We start from the raw sequence: 27,581 nt of genomic DNA, 5'->3' as shown, positions 1-27,581 counted from the left end.
ACGTCCTGGACAAGAGAGGAATATGGAACACTTCTTGGCAAGCTATCCTGGAGTTGGAGCAAGACCAGCAGTAAAGTACTGCTTGAAGCACCCACTGCCAAGCTTTCACTTGACGCGGATAACTGCAGGATCAGGTACCAACATCAACCCTTAACCTGCTGAAAGTGCAACACCATGGGACAGAAAGCCAAGGACTACCCAAAGAAGTTCTGCAGGATCCAGGATCTGCAAAGCATCCAGACACAAAGCTAGCTGGTGTGCTGGGAAGAAGATATGCAGAAGGATGCATCTACTTACAATGCCCAGAGTCAGAAAGGAAGCAGACCTGTGCAGCACTGGTAGCAGGAACCCCAAACACCATAACCACCAGACTCCAGTGGGACAATGAAAGGTTGGACACCCTCAAACGCATTGAGAGAAGATGTAGGAAAGATAACTAAGCAAACCAAAAAGGATGTCCCATGAAAATTGGACACAGAAGAGACAAGACCACCACAAGCCAGACCCGTGATGGAGGAAGAGCACTAGCATTTGCGGTAGAAGCAGCTCCAAGAACGGAACAACCCACTCAACCCGAGCTCCCACCTCCAGCAGGAGAACCCCTCCCAGATGTAACCAGCAAAGAGGAAAGCAGCACCACAATCCAGTGAATCCCAGAAGGAGCCAGAGCCGGAGGCTGAAGTTGGATCAACACCAAAGACATCAGCAAAGCCAAGAAGGCAGAAAAAAAGGAAGAAAGAAGAAACAGATGCCGATGGTCAGCTGGCAGAACTGTGGAGCCAGATGAAATCCCCGAATTTACGCACAGAGTGGAAGAATGGGAGAGATAAACAGGAGAAGAGGCGCAACAGTCTGGAGAGAAGATAGAAGCACATCGGACATTGATAGAATCAAAACTCTAACCCAAGGAAGAGGAGAAGACCAGCTTTGCCCAAGTACAAGCAGGAAGAGGACAATATAAAAGAATGAGAAATTCTACAAAGCACTACTAATCCCAAGCAGATAAACAGATTGCCATCAATTCGGAAGAGGGCAACATAGACGACACAAGGACACCCCAAAAGAAGTAGAAAAAGAACTCCAGGAAAACCTGACTGCAAAGGCTGTCCCCGCAGATCAATAGACTGGCAGAAACTAGAACCAGGGCAGGAAATGAAAACATCATGTGACCAAGGGTGCCAGAAGCAGAGACCGAGGTTCTCACTTAAACCTCAAAGAAAAAAAAAAGTGGGAAGCGCGGACCTGCAGCTGGCCCAAACCACCCATTGATGTATCACTAGCTCAGTTTCCTGCAATATTTTTAACCCAGACACTGATGGAAAATGGCTGTCTTTGTTCACCTTGAATGTCACAAGTGTGAAGGATCAGGTCGGAATGCATTGGCATGATGCGCTTTCTGGCAACCCAGAACCGAGACATCTGCTTTTTGCAGGAATGTGGGATTCCTTAAGCCCAGTGATACAGCCAAATCAAGGATCAATTTGACACAAATCCCGTCTTACTGGTCTGGAAAGAAAAACTTCATACCCCAGGGATGTGGAATTCCTATAGCCTGACGCCCAGGACATATTGTTTGGGGTCAAGGGCAACAAGTTTTCATGTGTTTTTTGTCCTTGGGACAAGTAGGCCCAAAACCTTTGGCTGCCAGTTTGCAGTATCACATTATGGATCAGGGAAGGACACTGTCTGTAGTTAAGGTAATATTTTTGTCCATATGTTGATGCTGCTCTAACTTGTATTTATGGTTCATTAATTGAAAGCCTTTATTATTAGGGTGAGCGCTCTAAGTAAATGTTGTAAGCTCTGACTGCACTACTGACAGTGGTTCCAGTATAAAAATGTATACACACATTTTCAAAGTTTAGCAATATGAGGCTTTGTATAATTCTCCCAGAATGCTCTCTGATTTGAGGCAAATCTTTTCAGAAGCTTGAAAGCAGGATCGACGATTCTTTGCTTTCAAAATAAAATGTTCATAAAAAAATTAAAGCAGGAAAAAACATTTAGCTAAAGTATTGTAAAATTTCAGGTACAATTTCATGGCAGCAGCATTTAGTATGTGTTGATGCATGCTAGTATTTCCCAAAAATATTCATAATGTAAAATCAGTGTAACCAGTTTCAATAAGATTATAGGAAACAAAAATAAACAAGCATTGGCAAAGCCAGAAGGTCTGAAATTGGTTGTCAGCTTTTTAGTGTTGTGAATTGTTTTGGCATGTTTTTTTTAAAACCTTATTTGTGTGGGAGCTGCTGGGCCCTCACCATTATAACAAACATTGAGAAAAGCAAAAACATTTTTGGTCTCAAAAAGCACACACTGCCACAGAACAAAACTTTGTGTACCGATATGCTCCTTGTGAGAGACAGACAGAGAGACAGAGAGATTAATTAATTAACGCAAAAGGTCATGGTCAATGCCAGACCCAAAGAGGGGCCCAATTATTTAAGAAAATCTCTAAAGTGCACCCATGGTATATGTCCCTGCATTAAGTGCAGCTATACAGCTTTCCTGAATTCCGGAGAATTTACAGAAGTAGGACAAGAAATAGTTCTCCTAGAAAATATTTGTGAACTACATTTTAGCATGAGCAAATTTGCATGTGTAGCATGTGTAGATTTGCTCATGCGAAAATCTGACTGTTTGCAAGTGTTTCCCTCTAACCACTTTTTTCCCCAACTATGAAAGAAGGTTTACATCTGCTATTGTCAGAAGTAAAATTCCAACATTTCTCAGTAGGGGAAAATATAAGAGAAGTGTTGTTGAAAACCCTTAAAACATGCAAGTTAGTAGGTTTGCACAGACTCAAAAGGACGTTCTAACCCTGGAAGTATTTCTTATCATACCACTACCATCAGCACCAGTATGTAGATCTGCGGAAACGTGGCAAAATAAGGGCATTACAAGTATTCAAACACTACTATGGTATGAGCCCTGGCATAATCAGAAAGGCTATTTCAGAGCCTTCACGTTTACCCGAAAACTGCTTCTGGGGCCCCTCTGCTGCAGGTCTGTTCTGCCCCCACTTCACCGCCGATCTCCGCTCCTGATGAGTCCCGTGCTTGGGTTCCGGTCTCCTCAGGGCCTCTGTAATGACAAAGAGCACAGTATCGGAGCTAACAGGCAGGCGGGCTCATCCAGGTCCCCCCACCCTGAGCCACTTGTGCATCTGAACGCTAGAGAGCCACGGCAGGACCGCAGCGCAGGACGGATCGATAGGGCGTCTCCTCAGGGGTAGCCGAGTGGTCGTTGAGTACACTTCCCTCGGGCCTCGAGAGGCCACCGGCAGCTGCTTCGGGGGCTTCCTCCTTCTGGGTGCTCCCTCCAGCTGCTCTAGGGGAGCTTGGCTTATGGCGGGCCGCGCGGGGTCTCAGTGCAGCCCGCACAGGTGAAAGCTCAGGCGTTCAGCGATCCCCGCTGGCTGGGCGCGCTCAGGCCTGCACGACTGGGGCCTCACGTAGTGTGCGCGGCCCGGGCCCACCGCTGCTGGAGTCGATGCAGTCCCTCTCCGGATAGGGCCAGCCACGGCTTCCGAGTTGCCGTGCTGATGGCGGTCGCCCTGCTGGCCCAGGGTTCGCGAGAGTCGTGTCCAGGCCTGGGGAGAGGCGATGGCTGTCTGGAGGCCGCATCCGAAAGACGGGTGCGGCCTCCAGACAGCCATCGCCTCTCCCCAGGCCGCCCCGCGCTGCCTCCATAGCAGCCTCTGGAACCGAGATTTGGCCCTCTGCGGACCCCTCGGGTTTAGCACAGCACCCAGGGAAGATCCAGGCAGGCTCTTGTGCCCCCTCCCGTCATCAAAAGTGCGGGGATATGCCAGGCGGGAGCGGAGAGCGACAACAGTACCCTACCAAGACCCCATCTTGGCCACGCCCCCAATACGTGTATTTTGACTAAAGTAACCTTTACCATTTCCACTAGGACCGCAAGACTATTAAGATGCCCAATATACGTAAAAACTCTTAAGAGATATGCTTAAAACAATAACATTCATGTTTGAGAGAACTATGTACAGAAAGCTACAAGAAGAGTGATCGAGACTCGCTTTGTTCACATCTTTGCAGTTTATCCTTCCGGAAAACTATTTTTTCTTTTCTTTGCAGGCCTGCATTTATAACGGATGAAGCTAGAACTCCATGTAGTCAGTCATGCCGACGACACAGAGTTTTAGCTTCACCCCATTTATGCAAATGTATTCATGGACTGGTGGGAGGAATAGGTACTGTGCTTACTCAGATATGAGTAATATAGAAAACATCATACAGCTGGCGGATAAAGAATGGGAACGAATATTGAAAGGCCCGGTGCGTATACCCAGAAATATGCGCCTCCGACAGATACAGCTGTTCGTCATACACAGGGCGCATCTTACCCCCGCGGTCCTCAATAGATACTTCCATCGCACTGACGCGCTGAGCCGGGGGCTGACCTAGTACACATGCTGTGGAGCTGTCGCAAATTACACCCATATGGACTAGAGAGGGTTTTGGAGACAGGATAAATGGCGCTAAGGCAGATAAACGGACAGATGAAGTAAGAAGAACAAAGAACCAATGCTTAACGGTGCAAACAGGTCAGGGGAATACCCAAAACCCCTGTATAAGGTGTGGGCAAAAGCCCATACCAGAACAATTATAAGCAAATCCTGTGCACACGTGACAATTTTGTTAATGAGATCACAGAAAAAACAACAAAGTTCAATGAACAATGGAAAGATGTTTTAATTCAAACGATGTCTTTCATCAGTACAAAGGGCGCCAGCCGACACGTGTTTCGTCAACAGTAGAAAAACTGTGACTCTTCAGGGCAGAAGATCTAGAAGATCTGTCTGCCGAAGTGCGGCAGACAGATCTTCTACCTTGCACCGTCATATACAGCCCATTGGTTTCCTGGTCGCACCGACCCATGGGAGACCGCTTTACTTTTGATCCCGGCGGCTTTTCATTATTTTCTCGTGACATTGCTCATCGTGCCCTGAAGAGTCACAGTTTTTCTACTGTTGACGAAACACGTGTCGGCTGGCGCCCTTTGTACTGATGAAAGACATCGTTTGAATTAAAACAACATCTTTCCATTGTTCATTGAACTTTGTTGTTTTTTCTGTGATCTCATTAATAAAATTGTCACGTGTGCACAGGATTTGCTTAAAATTACACCCATACTGGCACGCAATCAAGGAGTCTCTGCGCATTATAACAGGTCGTGACATACCCTTTGACTGGACGGTTCACCTGCTGCACCATTTCCACAGGACGCCGACCACCAAGGTGACGTCTCGGTTCCTGGATTTAGGACTTGCAGTCGCGAAGCGCCTCCTAACTAGGAGGTGGAAGGCGCAGGACCCACCCCATCCGCAGGCATGGAGGCACTCGCTTGCCGCGTGGGCTGGAGCGGAGGGGACCGCCATTAGACGGGAGGAAACATTGGGGTTGAGGAAGACGCCCATAGTCGCACAGTGGGAGGAGTTGCTCCAGGCGCTCAGGCATGTTGGGGGGACGGACTTGGGGGGAGAGCCGGCGGGCGGGGACACCTTCAGAGCAGGAAACGGGGGTTCTGCCAGAGTGAACTCGTAATGTTCCACACACGACTGACATCTAGAATGGACACCACGAGAAAGCGCATCTAGGCACATGACTGAGAGCAACAGCTAAGTCACTGCACAGCGACATGAGAGGGGGGGAACAGAAGGGTAGCGGAGACAGGAATATGCATAGTGGAGCTGGTCTAAGTTGAGGTGGTTGAGTTTTCACTTGTTTTGTTTCACTATTATCTGTTGGAAGCAGACATGGATTCGGCTGAGGGACCTAAAGGGATATTTTGATGTACTCAGGTTTCGGTATAGTGGGCTGTATCTAGCTATGTTCGAGGACCAAACTGCATATGGGGTTTACGAACAATTTGATGAAGTCAACATTCTAAAAACTATTACACAGCTATGCCTTTCACACTTGATATGTACTGTTATTAGCAATGAGTGTTACGACAAATGAACTCATATGGAAGTAAGCCAAATTCCTGTAATTGTTTTGAAAAACTAATAAAAACAGATTTTTAAAAAAATAAAATGTATAGAAAACATCATTTTGTGGCAACGATATACAGAAAATATCTTTATAATATGGAATGGTGGCATGCATCAAGTTATTGAATTTATGATGGAATAATTTGCCCCATTCCTCATAATCTATTTCTTTTCCTGTTTGTTTCAGAAAACGTCTCAAAATCTTTTTGTTCTCAAACTATTTTCTGGTACTCTACTTTTCTGGCATTCCATCTTTCTGTTAATGCCAAGAGACCTTTAGGTGAACATTGTGCTTTATAAATATCCTTCATAGCATATCAGTGAGGGAAATCACAATGTATAGCTTGATTCACCATCCAAATCAGCAACATTGAAATTTAATATCTGGATTGGAAGGTATAAGAAGGCAATAACAGTTTGGAAAAGGCATACTTCATTCTGCATGCGTAAAGCAGTCGCACAATCCCATTCAAATGGCGTGTACCCATATGGCGAGCTCCTTACAGCAAAGGGAAATTATAACAATCGGGATTTATAAAGCAAGGCAAACCATCTGAGAGGGTCTCAAGGTGCTGGAGAAGCTAGCTGCGGCATCAAGGTTGGGTTTGTTTTGTTCGCACTAAGTTGGCAGGGAATGCCTTGCTCAATTTGCCACTGGATTCAAGCTAGCCTGGCTCATGAGGGGTGTTACCCGGAAATTGGTCCAAGGATGCTCGTTTCCGGTCCAGGGAAGACCTCGCTTGGCAGTTCGGGCTGGACGTTCCCATGAGGAACAGGGTCAAGACTGTTTTGCATATGGCTGGGTCTGAACTGGGTGGCAAAGTGACGCTAAAGAACGATGATGGATTCAACCCAGATCTGTGACTGGGGGTGAGTGTCTGACAAGTTTCAGCGCTCCGTCCATCATATTCTTCTGTTTGATCTGTTTATTTGAACAGCCAGGTCTTGAGTCCTTTCCTGAATTCCTGGAGCGAGGAGGCAGTCTGGTGGTGCAGGAGACAGTCGCTCCAAGCGATGGTCACAAGGTGTGAGATGGAGTATCCACCACTGTCGCCTTGGTGGATCCGGGGAAGGGGGGGGGGGGGGAACAGCGAGGAAGAGGGAGGCGGGTGTCTGGTTGGTTGGTGGAAGCACATGCGTTTGTTGATTAATGCTGGTTCTTCGTTGTGTAGGACTTTGTATGCTTGGGTAAGCATCTTGAACTGACATCTTTTCTAGATCGGTAGCTAGTGTATCAGTTTTACGGTGCAGTGTGATGTGGGTCCATCTGGGGAGGTTGAGGATGAGTCTTGCAGCGGAGTTTTGCATTGTCTGTAGACTCTTCAGGAGGCGTGTGCAGTGATTCCAACACAGAGTGTGTTACCATAGTCCAGCCTTCTGGTAACAAAGGACATGCATGACGGTCCTTCTGGCATGGACTGGGAGCCACCTGAAGATCTTGCTGAGATTGCGTAGGGTGTGGAAGCAAGCAGATGAGACTGAATTTACCCGTTTCTTCATAGAAAGCTTGCTGTCCAAGATGATGCAGAGGTTGTGGGTGTGGTCTTTTGGGGTGGGGGATGGGTCAAGTTCAGCCAGACCACAAGGTGTCCATGCAAATCAATGGTGTTGGGGCTGAGGGACAATCCTTTGAGGATGCACAGATTATTTTCTTGGGTTCCGGGGTGAATGGTGGGAGAAGGATTCTCTGTGTTCTTCCAGTGAGGTATGAGGTGATCCATTTGAGGGCATCTCCCTGGATTCCGATGTTGTGGAGTCTGTTGATCAGGATGTGATGTGAGACAGTTTCTAGAGCAGCTGACAGGTCCAGGAGGATGAGGGCTGCTGTTTTGCCATGGTCCAGGAGCGCCCGTATGTCGTCGGTGGCTGCGATCAGGGCTGACTCGTTACTGTCGTTGGCAAGGAGCCGGATTGAGAGGGGACCAGGAGGTTATTGTGTTCCAGGTGTTTGGTGAGTTGTTGGTGTATTGCCTTCTTGAAAACCTTCGCTGGAAAGGGTAGCAGGGAGATCGGCCATTAGTACTTCGGTTCTGCTGGGTCAGAGGATGGTTTCTTCAGGAGGGGCCTCACTTCAACAGGATTCCAGTCCTCAGGGAAGACGACGACCAAGGTGATGGAGGTGTTCAGATCTTTCTTGAGCTTGTCGCCAATCGTCTTTCTCCCAAGGTTGAAAATGTGGTGGGAATAGGGGTCCGTGGGTGCTCCCAAATGCACAAAGTCATGATAGAGATCGTGGTTTCAGTTATGAGTGGGTGTTCAAGTGTTTGAGGTTATTTGGGGGGGGGGGGGGGGGAGAGATTATGCAGGGCGAAGTCGACCCGAAGGTATCAGAGTGCTTTGTATGAGCACCAGTTGCGTTACAGACATACAGACCAACGCTGTTCAACATCTACATGGTACCTCTCGCCACGCCGCCCGACAGCACGACCTCAACATCATCTCCTACGCCGATGACACCCAGCTCATACTCTCCCTCACCAAAGACCCCCACACCGCCAAAACCAACTTCCACGAAGGAATGAAGGCCGTCGCTGAATGGATGAGGAATAGCCGACTGAAGCTGAACTCAGACAAGACTGAGGTCTCATCCTCGGTTCCACCCCCTCGACCTGGGACGACTCCTGGTGGCCGACCGCACTAGGAACAGCTCCAACACCCACTGACCACGCACGCAACCTAGGGGTCATCCTCGACTCCACCCTCGTCATGACTAAACAGATCAACGTCGTCTCCTCCTCCTGCTTCAACACCCTCTTCATGCTCCGCAGGATCTACAAGTGGATCCCCACCGAAACGAGAAGAATGGTCACCCAGGCCCTCGTCAGCAGCAGGTTGGACTACGGAAACGCACTCTACGCTGGAGCTTCGGCCAAGCACCTGAGACGGCTGCAACGCAGCCAGAACGCCTCCGCACGTCTGATCCTTGACATCCCCCGCCGCAGCCACATCACACCCCACCTGAGAGACCTACACTGGCTCCCCGTCCACAAGAGGACCTTCAAGCTCCTCACCCACGCACACAAAGCACAACACCGGACCAGCATACCTCAGACGACTCAGCTTCTACACCCTCATCCGCCAGCTCCGCTCCACCGGCCACGCCCTCGCCGCAGTCCCCCGCATCCAAAAAGCGACCTCCGGCTGCAGATCCTTCGCCCACCTCGCCGCCAAGACCTGGAACACCCTCCCCACCCACCTACAGCTGACCCAAGACCTACTGACCTTCAGAAGACTACTCAAGACCTGGCTCTTCGAGCAGTAGCAGCACCCGCCACCCTCAGCACCTTGAGACCCTCACGGGTAAATAGTGCGCTTTACAAATGCTTTGATTGATTGACACATTCGTTTTGTTAGGCTTGGGGAGATGAAGTGACTTGCCTGGCATCACAGGATGTTGAGCGTCCCTGCCGAGACTCGAACCAGATTCTCCAGCTTCGAGGTCGACCGCTCTAACCATTAGGCCACATCCTCTTTATGTTCATGGGTGTAAGCAGGCTGCAGCGGTCCACGGAGGAGGGTTGGGGTTCAGAGGTTTTGTAGATGGCAGAAATCTTGTCATGGAAAAAGTCTGCCAGGGTGTCACACAGTTCTTGGGAGATGGTGAGGTCATTCTTGGTGGCTGTAGGGTAGGAGGAACTGTTTCACAATGGCGAAGAGCTCCTTGATGCAATTTGAGCTGGCTTTTATGCAGTCTGATAGGGTATTCTTCTTTGTTTCTTTCAGGAGGCGATGGTACTGGTTGAGTGCCGCCTTAAAGGTGGTATGGTTTCCTAGCTTTTTAACTGGTGCAATACCCCTTTTCTAGTTGCCGGCAGTTGCATTTGGTAGCTTTCAGCTTCACAGTGAACTCTTCAGGCAGGTCCTTCGGATTTAGCTGGCTTGGTGGGGCGACTGTGCCAGCGCATTCTGTGATCCACTGGGAGAAATTCTTAGCAGCTAGTTCTGGGTTGGATGTTGTCTCGGGGAGGTGGGAGTTGAAAGCGTTTTTACATTGGTCCTCCGAAATAGTTTACCAGGTTCTGCACGGGGAGCTGGGGTGCATGGTGCCAGTGTTGGTAGGTCCTGTGATGGTGAAGTGGACTCTGTAATAGGAGTCAGTCCATGTGAGTTGGGAGAAGTGGTTGTATTTGACTGTCGCTGGTTGTGAAAATGGGATCGAGCGTGTGTCCTGCGATGTGGGGAGGGTCAGTGAAAAGTTGTTTGAGGCCATTGCTGCTCATGCTTTCCAGGAGGTCGGTTGTGTCGGTGTTGCTTGGGTCGTCGAGGTGGAAGTTAAGATCCCCTAAGAAGATCAAGTGCTTGAAGTTAATGGAGATCGGGCGATGAGGTAAGGGGTGGTGTTGCAGAACCTGGGGCGTGGTCCTGGAGGTCTACAGGAGAGAGTGCCTCTGATGGTGCAATTTCCGTCGGTTTGAAGTTGAGATGCTCCATTATCAGGTTGAGTCGTTGGAGGGGGTAATGCAGCAGATGGTGTCCTTGTAGATGATGGCAATTCTACCTTTGTGTTTGTTGTTTTGGTCCTGTGTGTGTTATCTTGTAGCTTTCAAGGGTGGCAATGACTATGTTCGGCACGGAGGCGGAGTTCAGTCAGGTCTCTGTGATGAAGATAACGTCCAGGGTGAGGGATGAGATCATGTCCCAGATCTCTGTAGAACTGTAGTACTGATGATGGATTTGGAAAAGAAAAAATATGCCAGTCTCAAATGTATGGAAATGGGGTGTCCAGAGAGAATTCTACAGACAGCAGAACCCCCAAACTCCCCTTTGGCCCTATATGTTAGAAAAGGGTAGGGTTTGTAATTAGAATATACAGTAACCAAGCGAGACAGCTGCACCACATTTCAATACATTTTTGGTTATGTTGTTCAGTCAGATCTGGTATCAGGAAGCAAGAGAAATAGACCTTTGGTCACCTATAGAGGACCGCCATCCTAAAGAGACAAACTAGTCAAAAACTACATGAATAATGTCAAAAAAGGCGCCTAATTAGAAAAGGGAGTTGGTTATAACAGACGTGCTCACTGTAAAGCGTGGAGGCACACCCGCTATGTTACATGTAAAGTACCATATGACAAGAATGTAAGGAGGATACATAAGAAACATGTCATTCAGAATTTGCTTTTTTATTTTCTAGTGTGCCCGTTTGAGACATACTATCTGGATGCTATCATTTCTCCCCTCTGAAGTGAACAACTTTGATCAAATTGAAATGTATGTTCAGCTGCAATCTTCATGTCTTTTATTGTCCTTGGCATGCGATACGCATGTATTTAGCACTACTTGTGGTACAGTACGTCCAAAATGCGGTATCATCTTCGTGAATCTAACATGGATGTTTGACTCCCTTTCAAAGCATTTTGGCAACTCGCTCGGTGACCCAGAAATAGACAGCAGAGCGTACTAATGCTGATGTGGAGCAAGATCAGTCGTTGGTCAGCCCGGATGACACAAAGCCCCAGCATGAGCGGGCACTGGTATGAGAAGCGTAAGAGTCAACTAAACAGTGACGTGGTGAGAGGCTAATAGTGGGCACAGGTGTAATGTTCAACGAACAAGGGTGGCGCTGATGTGATGAGAGACAAACAAGAGCGTGCACCGACGCAATGAGACCAGAGAGAGGCACTGATGAAATGAGACAAACAAGAGTGTGCACAAATGCAATGAGAAAGTTTTAGGAAGAGTTTTAAGAGAGCGGCACAGATGAGATGAACAAGAGTGTGCACCGATGCAATAAGAGACCAGCAAGAGTGACACTAATGCGACGAGAGACTAGCAAGAGTGACACTGAGAGATGAGCAAGAGAGGCACCAATAAGATAAAACAAACAAGATGGTGCACTAGTGAGAGATGTGCAAGAGAGGAAGGACGGCAGCAATGATGGGAGAGGGTGCGAGCGAGGAGGCAATAGATAGCCACCTAAAATAATCACTTTGTGATGTCCCGTGGGAGGGAACCAAGAACCCAAACGCGGGACAGATGGACATTACTGACCAATCAGAGTAAAAGAATTTCAAAAACCAACCACCCCGAAGCACTGGGCGTGTGGGAAGCCCATAGACTGAATACAACAGGCCTTGCAGAGCAGCGCAAGCGCTGAACTGTCTTGACCTATAAAAGGATTCATTCATCAGGGCTGTGGCTGGCTGCATGTCCTCTAGAAGTGAATGGATGGTTGGATGCAGGGACTAGCCGTAGGCCTGGCCAAGTGCCAAACCCTGCCACGTACAGCTAAAGGCCGGGTGAGGCAGGGATGAAGCGCAAGGGGTTGGGTACACGACCAATAGCTAATGTTCCTTTAAATAACATTTTTAAAACTCTGAAATTATTCCCTGATAAAACACAAACACATTTAAAATATCATGGTTTAAACAGTGCAAACACTAAATCTCACATGTGAAAAAATGCACTGAAAAACAACAGCTAAAGTGATGTTAGGATTCCACATCAAAACCTTAAAAACAACTGAAATTCATCAGTTCTAGATTAGTACAAAAACCACAACTCACACCCCCGCCATCTAAACCTTAACTTGCCCCCACATGCACTGCTCAAGGCCTCGCACACTATATGAAATAGATAGAAGTTGTAGTAATATATAATTCATGGAAGATAAAGAACGTCTGCGCCTCATTTAGATCCAGAACGTGCAGCGTCGCAGACAAGAATCATTGTCTACATACTCAGCCTGCTGCGCAGGATAGTGAAATATTCCACTGGTGTTCTCCCCAGCAGCAGGTCTTGCAGGGCTGGCACCAACTGTGAGCTAGGTTAGCACTTATGTTCATTACATCTCTGAGCTTTTACAGGCAGTTGTTATGGAAACGGGGCGTGGTGATAGATGGGTTGTGACTGTTAGGAGTCTCATTTCAGCTTCTGGTAGTAGTAAACAAACAGCAAGAAGCACATATAAATGCAACAACATTTTGGCGTTGCACAGCTCTTCAATTTACAGCTGTGGCTCACAGTTGTGATCGTTGTGCCTAAATACAGGCAAACAACAAATTGAGGAAAAAGCGAACAGTACGTTTTTTGGGGACTCTCAATACTGTAAAAAAACTATTGTTGGGCCAAGAGCTGTGCTGGAGGAGTTAAAAGAAGCAGACAATATTTCCGAACGAGGCTCATATTGCTACAGAAGTGCTTATGTTTCAATGCAATGCAAAACCTCGCAGGCATCCAAGGACACAGCGACAGTCATCAGTTAAATAAACGTGGAAATATACTAACTGCAGATGCATGCCAACACACAAAATAAACAGAATATCAATTACAAATAGATTAAGGACTACACAATCAATTGCGAGTTGAGTGCTCATAAAAATAGTAACAATAAATTATTGTTCCAGGAAGCAGTCTGATATATTCCATGCCACTAATCACCACACACAGGAATTAACACATGTATGCCATGATTAAAGCCCAAAAAAGATGTTTCCTTTCTACCCCAATGCCATTGATGCCAAGTTTCGGCAGTTATCTCAAAGCAAATTTACTGGTCCCAGATTAACGTCTATATATCCTGGAGTCTAAAAGAAATCCTTGTAGCTTGAACGAGAAAAACTAAGGATAGGAGAATAAGGGAGTAAATGCCCTGTGGAGAGAAGGGGGCGCCCCCACAACTTAGATATTTGTATTTATATATTGAGAGTGATTATCTCTTTTTTTAGGTTGTCTGCAGTCCCAAAATAGATGTAGAATACTTTCTTCTCCTAGTAAGAGTCCTAGCTTCTTCCCTATGTACACGAGGACTAAATTCAATCAGTATGCCACATTTTGTATCGCTTTTTCCTCTGTTGCATTTTGTTCCATCTTCTCTTTTCCCCACTTTTTGCAATGCCGACTACACCTTTCTGAAAGCACAGCTGCTTGCATGTGCTCCACGTGTCATACTTTAAACAGGTTTTACAGTATATGTTTGTGGACTCGCCAGCACAGACACACTTGCAAGTGGGACAGAAGGGCTGGTGTCCTGAACTATGTACATTACCGCTACACACCACTTGTTTCATATGAAGTCTAGTAATGGGGTGGGGAGTTGGAACAACTAACACACTGTAGTGAACATTGTGCAGATGTACTGTAAGCTTCCACTTCAGTAAAATGTTAAAATGAACCGCACCTGCATTTCTCTCCTCATTGGATATGTCCAGTCCTACAAAAAAAAAAAAAGAGTAAAAAAGCCTCAAATTAATAACAAAAAATAAATAAATCAGTTAACTGAAATTACCATTAGCAAGAAAAGGCACATAACTGTACTACTTGAAGGAAGTAAATAAAGACTGGTTATACATACCACCATATTTGTAAAAAAATCCCCCCAAAAAAATAAATTGTAGCATCAGACCCACATATGCGTTTTTAAAAACGCTACGTTGTGAAACCTAATTAATACATTCGATCGTACTACTTTAAATGGCATCACAATACCTTCGACCACCAAATTAATTCTTACAAAGTGGAATCTTGCAAACTCTTACTTTAAAAATAAAAAATAAAAAAAAAAGAGACCACCGAAGTAATAGGGAGTACATTACTTGCAGAAAATACTATCAGTGTTAACTAATATAGGGCACATTTAACTAAAATCTTGCAAAGTAAATAGTTATCCTATCTTACAAAAATGAATATCATTGTGCCAAAAAACGACATTAAAATCAATGTAGTGTTATGTATTGTGGCACATACTTAATCACACGGACTATCTCCATCGATATAGAGGGGCCAAATACGGTGCCAATATGAAAGTGGTAAGCAACAGATCCACGGACGCATTAAATGCTCAGGTGACAAGATTAGCTGGGACCCAAGGATGCTGGTTGTCGGATTACTTGTGGAAGATGCGCGACCAAACAAATGAGTGTATCAGGTATCTGCACAGCACTACTATGCCTCCAAGGTTCCATGCCTTCAGATGAATATTAAGAGGGGAGTTCAGAAAAGTGGGGTGGGATGCGAGAGGAGATATAACCAAGAGTGAAGAAAAGTGTTTTAGGGCTTTTCTGAATGGTGGTTTGTGAAACAGTGGATGAGCTAGTAAACCTAGGCGGAAGGCTTCATCTCGGGCTTGGCTCAACATGAAGCCTAGGTAATAAATAAATAATAAATCTTACGCCTCTTTTTAACCTCCTGTTCGACAAAATGTGAGAATTTTAGTTTTGCAGAGAAGCAGATCAGTGGGACATATGGATTCTCGAGGGGACGTGCCGTTCAGGCCGGCCACAGACTGAAATGCATAGGTATTCTTGGGTGTATGTGATCCCACAGGCGCTAATCCAGGGGGCAGAAGTGTGATTTCCTAAATCAATAAATCTTGTGGCATGCTCAAGATGGCGACTTGAAGGCAAGGCTGATGTACTTCTCCACAAAGGTTCCTTTTTGGGCTCGATACGTTTTCTCCCTGGGGGAACATGCTGGTTTTGTGAGGGGGGGGGAGGGAGGGGGGGAGGGGGGGGGGGGGTAATCCTATTTAGATACAACTTTCCATTCATAAAGGATGATATGGTCCGACACTCAAAGGAAATACGCTGTGGTCTCGGGTCAGCTCAGGGTTTCTGTTGTGAATATTTATTATTTGTGCGTCACCAAGTGCAGTGCTTGATTTGTTGTGATCCTATTAAAATCTTTGTTTCCATCACAATCAGAAATACGAAAAAGGATTAGTAGCTATCCTAACTGCAGAATGCGGCAGTTCATTTACAGGTATTACATTTTGCTGTGTGTTACGTAAAAAACATCCTACACCCTTTCCTATCACACTTTTCTTTTTCTGAAGGCAAAGTAAGAAGCGTTTGCTAAAACCAGTCCCCGTGTTAAAAAAAAACAAATGGTCAGCAATTTGTCAGATATCCTGATATTTGACTTCCATCTTTGAAGCGCAGCAAACATGACATGGTAAATACAGAATTGAAGGCATCTTTATTTATTGCTAGGACTTTCCCGACCCAAGCAAAATCGCCTCGTGACCCACAGTTTGGGAAACATTGCTGTAAGCACAAGTGCCAAAAAACACTGCAATAAAAAAGCAGGACACGTGCTAGCTCATTGCTGTAAGTACATCTGCAAAAAACACTGCAATAAATAACAAGCATTAAAAATGCAATAGGTCTCGCCTTTTATTAAGTTAAAGCCATTTGCTTTGCTATACAATACCATTAGCAAACCACACGACTTTAACCTACTCAAAGGCGAGACCTATTGCATTTTCAATGCTTGTTTTTACCAGGAATGACTGGTTTCCATTTCGGTCGGGCCATATCCTCCTCCCTCATCATTAGCTCTCCGAGTGTTTTTTGTGCTTTGTGGGGTACATGGTGCACCACTATTTCAGACAGTATTCATATGTTGCGAATTTGGTTCTGGTGAATGACTGGCTACAAACATTTAAACCTTTCATTAGCATTCTTCCATTTTGGGGGGGGGAGGGAGGGGGGGGGGGGCTGGGGGGCTGAATGAGTCATGGAGATCAATGGGAAATCCCAATAAACCTATAACGCTAGCATTGTATCTGGCGTTAGGTTGAATTCTTTACCCCTAGCAATGCCTTGTGAAAAAAATAAACAAAAACCGTATACAAAGAAAAGCGTGAAGTTTTCCTTTCATCTCGTGGATGCCGCCTTAAGAATATTACAAAGCTTCTGCGAAGTGCCGCCTATTACTGAATTGGGCGCTTTCAAGTAATCCATTTTGTAACCATGTTCTGGCTGTGCGGCTCTTTTCATCTGACGGGAAGAGGTACGGGCCATGCCGGGGTTGATTCGCACGAGTGCCGCACCGTATTTTTCCACAATAAAGAAACGTGCAGAACCCAGCACATTCAAATCAGCTTTGACAATGCAGGCGGCATTGGTCTTGTAGCTTCAAAGACGGGGCTCAGACAAGGAAAAGTTCCCTCTGGAGCTCTGGCATTCAACAAACCACGGCTGAAAGTCTACCTAAGAAAGGTGGACTGGGACTGCGGTCCCTGTATCCATCTAGCCGCACTGGCAGGTTATCACAACTACCCTGTTTGAATAGTCGTCACAATTGGACGCCTCTGTCTATTTGCGCACCCTGCTAACGAAGCTGGAAGCTGCGTCGGAGCAAAATGCGCACCACTGTAAAAACAAGATTTTTTATTTTGTCCACAAATGACATAGTATCTGCACAATCGTTGACAGAAACTGTGAATTGTGCACCTGTGTGCGAGCACCTCAAACATGACCTATTCGCTACAGATAAGGCGCAACAGGTGATGACATCACATTCCGCAGTCTACCTGCAGCACCGCCGAGCCCATCGCACGAGATACAACAAGAAAAAGCAGCCTCCCGAGGCACGAAACAGAAACAATCAAGCTGCAGGGAGCGGCGCGTGAGGACAGCTCTCAGCTGAGATGGACGGGGGCTCTCGACCAGCAGTGACGTCCACGCAGCTCAACCAATCAGCGCTAACAGGCAGGAACCCCACACGATCGGCCGGCCTACAATTGGTCTTGTTAGTTGCAACTGTCAGGAGGTGGGACCAGTAAAATGTTTTGGTCAATCGAAGCAGTCACCGTCGGGCAGTCGCCCCCCCCTCCCCCGCTTTCTGGTTTCCCCGGAGCCCATTGTTTACAAACTGTCCTCGACGTTAAACGCTGAAAGGACGAACGTGAATCACAGCTGTTGCTCTGTAGACAATTCGCATGGAAGGGAAAATTCTCGGAGTGGAAGCAACAATAAAAGAAGCGGCGCGAAAGTGAAATAGATAGCGAAAGCGACGCTAATTAAAAGCAGAGGCTGACACTGCATTTTCGTTGCTATGGCAATGCAAAATGGCGTCGGGCTGTCCACAGTCCCTTCGGACTACGGACACACGCATGCTGTTTGCTATGGACACATGGCAAGAGCAGCCATGTTTGTCCATGCAGACGCGTGCATACAAGCCCTCCACTGAATTGATTCCAAAAGGTACTTGCAATAGGGAGAGCAGCGCATGCGCTGCTTTCGCTAGGCGAGACCTAAAAAAAAAAGCAGCACATGTGCTAGCCCATTAAGAATCACATTGCATACAGTAGGAGGAGCCCTCAAGTGCGATCTAGACATTAAAAATTAAATGTCAGAATAGTGCCTACAGCCCAGTCCCACAACGGTGAGGAGCTACGAGAAAAGCACTGCGTCGCATTACCCTAATCAACTGAGCAATGTGCATACCTGAGATGACAAATGTCTGAGGGTGGCAGTTAGGTGCAGAGACCATTCTCCACAGGTGTTGGCTGTGAGAGAGCTGATCAGATTGGGATCTAGAGAGGGCGCACATTATTGAGGAGCAAGCTCCTCTAAAAAGCTCAATTCTGGGGCCTCAGAAAAGCAGAACATTTGTTGGATCCAACCCAGACAAAATGAAGGAACCCACTAAGCCAACTGAACAATTAGTCACAAGATGCGATGGAGATGTACACTTGCAGGTAACAGACTGCGACTTAATATGATGGAGGTGTGGCACACCAACCACATCAATAATGTATGAATTAAACAAGTAGGCAGGAAAACAAGGAGTAAATATCCAACCTCTATCTACTGTCTAAGAACGCTCAACCCAACAGTAGTCACATTGAAACCTGTGGAGCATATGTTACAGGACCCGATGTCAGTCAGAGGCCTCAAAGGAGTCTGCCCTGCAGACAAACACAAATCTATGCAGCAGCAGGCGCATTAACCCACGAGTCTTCTCTCCTGGCTGGCAATCATTAACCCCTTCAGTGCCCACCCCTTTCCCCGCCCTGTGCCGGCCGTTGCATTAGCGGGCGGGGTCTATGACGAGCTGGACTCGTCATGGGCACAGCGCTACCGCGGCCCATGACGAGTCCAGCTCGTCATGGGCACTGAAGAGGTTAACAAATACAAAAATACGAATCAGAAGTGCTGTTTTGGTATTGTTAATTAATGCACTATCTGACAGTAGTAGGGCATTCTTGCGAATTTCTGTAGTCTGGGGCAGGACTTTATAAACGCTCCCATTGGAGACATATTAGTTTTGTGGGTCTGTGTGATCAGTAGGGTGAGTAAATCCATTTTAATAAGTTGTGGTTTCTGTTCGATGAGGCCGGAAGGCTGTAACACATATCTTACACATTTTCTCATTAGGTGCAGTTCTCCCAAGTACGGCACATGGAAATATGTGGGAAGTAGGTGATGGAAGCAAGTGCTGTCTGATACTAGTTCATCTAATATCATTCCGTTTTGTGCTCAGAGTTCTGTCAAAATATTGGCTGTTTACTAGTGCTGTGTGTGATGTGCTTGGTGGGCAGTTATGTTGTAAGCATGACAAATATTCAACTGGATAACATCTGTGCTATGTTGAATATGTGCAGTACTTAGTTTATGGCGGTAGTGGGCCCCAGAAATGTTATCCAGAGCAAGAGAGAACAAGGCAGAAAACAGAGAGAAGGAGAAGCAGAAATTGTGGAAAACCTCGATAAAGGGAGGAAGAGGGGATAAAAAAAAAAAAAAAGAACCTAGAAGAAGCCATTGGGCAGGGCCTAAAGCGGGCTCCGGAAAAAATAAATAAATATATAAATAAATAAATAAATAAATAATAATTAAAAAAAAACTTGCCGGACCTGCACTTTTTTTTCCTTTTCCTTCACTCATTAATTTACAGTTGAAGAACCTTGTGTGCAATTTTCTGCTAAGTTCTACATAAAAATCTAGTTAGCTGGGGTCGGCCACTGGGCGGCATAGCTTGGTTCCGCAAGATGGCATTTACTGCATAGGGCCGAACTGCCACCTGCACCACGTCGAAGGGACTGCACCCACCACCCATGAATATACCTTTGGGTCGGGTGCGAGCGCCCGTGATTTCTGCCGTAGCCTTGCTGTGAAAGATCACTCCTCTGTGTGGCTGTTGCCTGCCGCAGGTGAGCTAAGCCCAGGACTGCGGTGATCTGGCACCCGCTTTGGCGCGTCGTGATCAGCGACACAGACGGGCCCGCTGATTACACTGATCTCCCCCGACTGCCTTCCTGATAAGCGCTGAGGAGTTGCGTTGCAGTCTTGGGCCCCTGCGGATTAAGGCGTGGAGAATGGCAGCTACTCCCCTACCTACTTGCAGGACCTGAAGAAGTTGGCCACAACTGAACTGTCCTACCAACTCTTTCCTCACATATGCCATACACCCTAGCAGCAGAACAGCAAACATGGGCCCCTCCTGGGCAGATTAGAGTCGGTATATCGTCTGCCTGCAGAGAGGGTACTCATGCCTCCTCGGCCACGGTTCCACTCTCCTTTTACGGCTGGGGGCAAAGTGGGTACTTCTCTCCCTAACCCCATAGTGCAGGAGGGCACTCAACCTAGCTTTCAGCACGCCACACTGGTCTGACGCGCTTTGAGCGATTGCCTCAGATGGAAATGCACAATACACCAAACGGCAGATTACGGATATCGCCAAGCAGATGCAAGACACTACAGACCCAATTTGCTTCTTTGAGGGCAAAGTGGAAGATGGGGAGGGACAATTCTGACAGAACAACATCCGCAGTATTGGCCTCGCTGAGGGTACAGAGGGCATAAACCCTACATCATTCATGGAGGACTGGCTCACTACTTCTACTGCCTACAGGCTTCTACCCTTTCTTTGCTACTGAATGGGCTCACTAGGTGCCTGCCCGACGGCCCCCACCAAGAGCCCTCTCCTGACCGATAGTTGCAAGATTCTCAACTTCAAAGACAAGGATGTGAAACTGTGTGCATTGCCAGACAAGTAAGCCAACTGTCATAACAATGCCCATATCATGATCTTCCTAAACTACACAACTGCAGTACAGCACCACCGCACCACATTCCTGGATGTCAATCACGAGCTGAGAGAGACCGATTTCAATACTCCCTACTGTTCACTGCCAACCAGGGTAAACACTTCTTCACAGAATCAACTGATGCTTGGGACTGGATGGAGCAGTACCAACCTGTACCAGATGATGCTGTTACACTGGATATCTGTCAGCCTCTCTGGGGACCTGCGTCCAGGGCGGGCCCTCCTCCGGTGGGCCTACTGCCAACGCACCCTCACCACACAAATCACGGTTGGAGAGAACAGCTGCTATATCCCCTGCGTCTGATCTCTGTGACCAAGATCATGCCCCAGCAACTGATGACTCGCATGGCTCTGCCTCAGATAAAGGCTCACAAAGCTCGCAATTTCGATCCTCCTCGGTGATACTGGCATCTATCACACCCCAAACTGACGACAACATAATTTGAGACAAGACTCTGCAACAACTGGAACCGCAACTCACTGTATGCTGCAATACTTATGATTCACAATACATGGCACCTACGTTGCCTGGCCTCCTAAGGGGCCCATTTACTCACTGGAGTCACCACTTACCTATGGTCCCACCCAACTGCTACAGCCCCTGCTTGGGTAGTACCAGTAAACCCCTTACTCATCTAGCATTCCTCCTACTGGTAGGCCCTGCCAGGATTCACTTCTTGCCCAGTGGTTGCATTGTCACTACCACCACTACACAAAACTATCACAGTTCTATCACTAAAGTAATAATAAGGTTACTGTCAGTTCATGGCTGGGTGGTCAGACACTGGTCAGGGCCAGTTTTTTTACCCAAAGACACCTCACTGCACAAATAGAACACATTTAGGGCATTACCAACACAGAACTGTCCACATGCCTTCTGCCTCAGGTACTGTACTCAGATGGCCCTGTATTGATCACTTGGCTGGTTAGGGCCATCCCAGACCGCACACAGCCCCCTTGCCTCAACTTATAGCCCAGTGGGGGGGGGTTGACATAGGACGCCCTTACATGCAGAAGGAATGGAACAAGGCCCTACCCCAAAATATCTCCTCCAACCCAAGGTTTCAATAGAATATACTCCACGGCGCATAGCTAAAACCAGAGTGGCTCAGCAAGATCTACACATCAGCCACCTCGTCCTTCCCACAATGTTCTTTTTCAAGTGACTCAAGACACAGGTTCTTGGACTGCCCCACCGCTTATACCTTTTGGGACACAGTCTGTACTACCTGACTTGAACTAACTCGAATGCTGCCTCATGGGGCTCTATAAACCTCTCACACAACCAGAAGGGGGAAGAGGCGAAAATTTCCCTACTCCGACCTCCCCTATTGATACCCACAACACACACACAGGAGTAGGGAAATGTTTTAACAAAGGTGGCACATGCTCAGTGAGAAAAGTCTGCCCTCAAAATTGTGACTTGCTTCATCATTGGGCTTGCTTCAATACAGCCCTGTGCAGACCAACGCCTGGGGTGGCGCAAAAGGGAGGTGAAAACAATACACATAACAAGCATTGGCATAGCCAATAGGTCTCGCTTTTAGGAACTTATAAGTATTTAGTTATGCAGCACAATATCCTTGGTGCAAGAACATGAGCTGTTGCATGGTTAAACACTTATAAAGTCCAAAAGGCGAGACCTATTGGCTATGCCAATGCTTGTTTTCATTTGAATTCGGCTTAAAGTGTGCTCTTGCTATCTTAGTACCGCATTAATTGATGGAGGGGTCAAAATGTCGATAATTAATTAGGACTAGTGGATCAAAAAACGTCTAAACCTCCATAATCCAAGCCTATCAAAACATACCACGTTTCGTGGTATTTATCAACTCACTGAAAGATTTTTGTTGTTCATTGCTCGATGGAAAGGAGAGTCGCATGTAACGAAGCCGGACTCCGAAGTGCTGCTTTTCTCGAGCCTACTTAAGGGATTCATGTGCCGTCCTGTGCAAGACAACGCACCAGGTGACTGCAGAGGGAGAAAAACACAAAAACAGCAAGCTATACGACGGTTGATCAAGTTGGGGAACTGCTTAAGGGACAATCTATGCTGATGGTTGTCAAAATGTAACTGGAGAAAGAAGGTTCGCAGGGAGAAATGCTGCATCTGGCAGGGAACCACCCGTTAACCAGAAGACGCACCATTATCTTAAAAAACTGAAGAAAATAAAGGATGTTAACCCGTATTTGTTTTAAAAATGGCCGTAGTCCCAAGAAAATATATGCCTTCACGCAAAAACGAAATAAACGTACAAGTATACCGTTTACAAGCCAAACACTCTGTATATACCTAAAATAATACTGTCACGGTTCTGAGGGGGTTGGGGGCAGTGGCACTTCAGGTTAGGTGCACGAAACGCGTTTACTTTAGGTTTATTCTTTCTGAAGCGTTCACTGCATACCATCAGCATGAGAGATGCAAGTGGAGCACTTCACATATGTCGTCTCTGATATGCAGACAGAAAGCCTTCCGCGTTTTACAAGCTCTGCACAGACACCCAAGAAACAAGAGAAATTAAAGGAAAGTGGGAGGCATGAGAGATGCAAATGTTACCTTTCGCTGTGGAAGAATACAAACAAAAACAACAAGACAAGACCCTTTGAAGTGCGATGCCAAACGGATTGCATGGCGGCACGATGCGCGCGATTGTGCGCGTGCTCGCCATGCAATCCGCGTTTCGGAGCACTTTTGGGAGCCCCTTACAATAGTCTCGCTTTGCGATCGTTTACGCGATAGCAAGGTGAGACCTAAAAACTGGGATCACTGAAGAAAAGTGCAGTGAAAGTTAAAACTAGCTCTGATGTGTGCCCACTCGAAAATGTATTCCTGGTCCATCTGGCTAGGTTAAGCACGTGAAGGATGGTGGGGATAGGAGAAGATTAAGATTTCCTTCACCCCTCCTTACTGCCAAGGTGTCACCATGTTTCTGCCATCTGATATGTCCCCACAGTGTTGGGTCACTTCGGCATTCATCAGGCCCCTATGGATCCCCAAACATATGAACCTCTCTACCTGGCTTAGGTGCAGAGGATTACCCTAAATAACCCACACTTGGTCACCTGTGGAGAAAAAAAAAAAACAGACGTGGGGGAGGAGGGGGGGGGGGGGGGGGACAGTAACTTATAGATAGCCTCACTGCGCCCTCAATATGTATCCATAAGCAGAGAATCACCATCCCCTAACTGTTTGCTCCCATATTATACCACTATTATGAGCCACCGTGATGCTTGCTATACCCAATATGGTGTGGATTGGTAGCACAGCGTCCAAATTCGGACCAAACATTCAACATGGAACAATGTTCACAAAATATCATCCGCAGGAAACCGCTTTCACCATGACCGAAGTCCAATTCAAACCCTTGCGCCTACTAGCACTGCGCAAGAAAAGCAAAACAAACTCACCGAGTCTCATTTACTAAATCACTCAAACTAGCGAGATGTTTGGGAGTGACCACCTGTAGTCAAACTCTATGAGGAAATATAACATGTACATAATGGGGTTAAACATGAGCATGGAACAGGGACCATCTGCTCTTTATTGGGGGTGGAGGATAAAAGAACCAAATGGGCATCATGTACGATTTTGTCTGAAAGGATGCAAGGGGATGAAACGTCCCAAGTCAATGTTCTTTTCATTAGGTTTATTGCATTTTTGGAGTCTTCTCTTTTAACATGTAAAACAAGTAACCTCCACCACGGGTGAAAACAATAAGGAGAGATATAGTAAGAATTAAAAGAGATGCATGGTTTGGAATACATTTAATTCCCGGGTGTAAGGCGTACTCTGCCACCAGATATCAGATAAGTAGTGAAGCGGTAAGTGCTCGTTACCTGTAAAACACAGTAAGGGTGTGGACAAGGGAAAGAGCAAAGAGCTAGCCGAGCCGGGGGCTTACTCACCACAGAGAGAAGTGAATTACGGGCCACATAAATTATACATTCTGCTGCAAACTGAGCTGGTTATTTGTGAGAAGAGACAGAGGGAAGTCTGTCACACTGTGTGCTCAGTCTCTAGGTGTAAGTCACAAAGCCAGTACTCCTGTAAAACTAAAGCACTGTGGGAATCACTGTGAAAGCAGAATTGTTGCAGAGGGCCGATTGTTTCAGATATCTAATCATGAGGCGAAAATCGTGAGCTGTCAGCAGTGACTGCGAATGGACTGCAGTGCTGCAAGGGCCAGGCCTGGCTTGTGTTCCTACCTCCTCGGTGCACATTGTGGACGTGTTTATGAACACTGTCCTACATTACTTACCAATAGAAGACTAGTTGTACAGGTTATGGTTGTTCGGCCAGAGGGTCGAGGGTCCGTGAGTTTGTAGACGCTGGTCTGCTGTATAAATCCCTTAGTAGCCTCTGTCTTTACCGCTTGAATTCATCCGCTGCTGTGGGGACTAACTTGGACCTACCTACCTGCCCACTCTGCACTATGGAGTACCGGCCTACCCCACATTTTCGTTTAAACACATTTTATGTTTTTCTTGGCTTGCATTAGATACTCCAACATATCGTATCGCACATAACAGAATTAAGACGGAGAGACATTCCCAAACAGTAGTGATAAAACTAGGTGCGGTAAATCATAATCAATGGTGCAGATAGAATAAGCAGCAACACAGGTCGGCCTAAGGTCACATCAGTTATCCATGTGATGGATATGAGAATAGACTAATCGACAAAGTGAAAGCGACAGAAGCAACAGGTTCTGTGATTGGCCTGGTCCCAATGTGTAGTGAACATGGATGAGGTTGTCTCATAGTATTCATGTATAATAAGTACGCTCTAGGCGATTATCTGCCTTACAGGTGGGGTGGGACATTAGGAGGGCGAGGTTGTCTATTGGGGGCAAAAAGAGTAATCTGTGTGCGGTCACCAGTGAACTTCTACATGTATACAAGGAGGCAGCCATCTAAGGCGGCTGAGTATCATTTTTTTATACAGTCGCTAAGGGAGAGAGCTGCTTCATCCCACAGTGAGACAATTGGGCGCTTGTCAAGTGCTCAGTGAGAAAAGTCTGCCCTCACTCACATGGATGCACTTTCATGGCAGAAGATTGAGGGCACCCGTGGGGCCATATGTAAAAGGTGATTGTGTCACTCCGTTTCAGCTACTTTCGGAACCTTGAAGTTCATCCGGGCCCAACCCTATTTAAATACTAAATATGTAATCTCACTGCATCGAGAGGTGTTTTCCAGCATTGTGGAACTCTCAAGATTTATGCCTAGTGCCATATCTCCGCGCTCTCACTTCGGAGCCAATGGGCCCGCCTACAATCCTTCCAACATCCAGTCTTGGGTGGCGCATGGTGCTCCACACCCAGTCCTGAGGAAGACCCTGTCGTAAGGACCCAAGCAGCCTACTTCAATTTTTGGGGTCGAAACATCAACATGGTTTCCCTTCTATAACAGTTTGGTCAACAGTAATTTTTTCCTGTGCTTGTAGAAACAATGGCTATGTATTCGCTATCTGTTAACTGTGAGGCTGATAAAAGACGGTTTCACTGTAAATAATGGTGTGATGCATTTAGTGTCACTACTTCAATTTTTCACTCCTTCAACCCTCACTTGATGCACACTACCTTTTCCTTTCTCCCTACGTTTTACGTGGGGCACTTGTTTGGTACAAAAGTGTATTTTGTGTTGATATAGGAGCCTCTGTTCAATGTGGTTAAATAACATTGTCCAGTGAATTATGGGATACTAGCGTATTAATGCTTATTGGTTTTAAGTGTGAGAGTTGTTTTGAATTGTTCTACTGGGACCAGCTTCCCTACTGCACTCCTTTTACCTCCTGGCACGTCATCTGGGGATGTGGCAGCCCGAGCATTCTGGACTTTGAAATTATGACACCTCCTCCTACCTGGGTGCATCTCACATTGCAGAGTCTGTGACAGCAAGCTGGAAGGTGAGGTCTGGCGGTGCTGAACACTGAAAGAGTATTTTTTTCATTGCTAATATCTTTAAAGGGTCTATCCGGTGAATGATATCCCAGTAAGTCTCAAGGCCCATGCAGATAGCAAACAAAACACATTCCAGAACGCTTATGGTTGGTGATAGTTAGTGATGCAGGTCTGGTTATACAGAACAGTTTTTGTCTTCACGGATATTCATCCCCTTTAGCCAAGTTTGAGCAATTTTTCAAACTTCTTAAATACAGTTTGTAATGCCTCTGCGCACACTTCTTTTATTGCTTGATATCAAGGTTCTCCAAAGTCTGTCCTGGAGGGCCAGATCCATGCCAGATTTTTAACTAAAGTACATTTATCTAAATGGGATATGCTAAAAATCTGGCATGGATCCAGCCCTGTAGGACAGACTTTGAAGAACCCTGCTTTAGATCACTGTGCAGTTGTAGATAACTACGAAAACTCTTTTAAGTGTGTCCCTGCACCGTTTTCTGTGGATCTCATTGAAATTCGTTATAATGTTCGTTGGGAGGTGAATTATAAATAATAAGTGCATTAAATGGGCCGGTACTGAGTACCGGCACTTTTTTTATTTTGAGCGGGAGAGTACTGCCACTTCAAGAGAAATGCAATACTTTACAACTGTAGAGTACCGGCACTTCTTAGAAACAAGCAGGTACTCTGGTACAGAGTACCTGCATGTCTGTTTTTCCATTTCGAGCACTGTAAGTAATACAGCAATCTGTATATATCTTACATTGATGAAGACTAGTCTTTTTCAGCACTTGTGTGTTCGCACTCAATACTGAAGCAAAAGCTGAGAAGAGTGTTCCAGATAGTGGAGCTCATGCTATTTACATTACATTAGATGCTTCCTTTAA

At 46.4% G+C, this 27,581-nt stretch overlaps 1 protein-coding gene across 3 annotated transcripts in view; it reads right to left on the bottom strand.

Moving 5' to 3' along the window:
• STYX (serine/threonine/tyrosine interacting protein) overlaps positions 1-27,581 on the bottom strand; it is a 323,362-nt gene that overhangs the window by 231,669 nt on the left and 64,112 nt on the right. The window contains exon 2 of one of the 3 annotated variants that reach the window (XM_085626838.1): positions 14,139-14,171. The exons of 1 other annotated variant lie outside the window; for it this stretch is intronic. In XM_085626838.1, coding sequence (XP_085482964.1) covers positions 14,139-14,171 — 33 coding nt within the window. Of the gene's footprint in view, positions 1-2,976; positions 3,083-14,138; positions 14,172-27,581 lie in introns of those variants that run through there. One more of the 3 variants, XM_085626840.1, reaches the window with a different exon arrangement.

This window comes from Triturus cristatus, chromosome 9 (genome assembly GCF_964204655.1).
Source record: "Triturus cristatus chromosome 9, aTriCri1.1, whole genome shotgun sequence".
NCBI classification, from domain to species: domain Eukaryota; kingdom Metazoa; phylum Chordata; class Amphibia; order Caudata; family Salamandridae; genus Triturus; species Triturus cristatus.
This window is presented reverse-complemented; position numbering and strand designations above follow the sequence as displayed.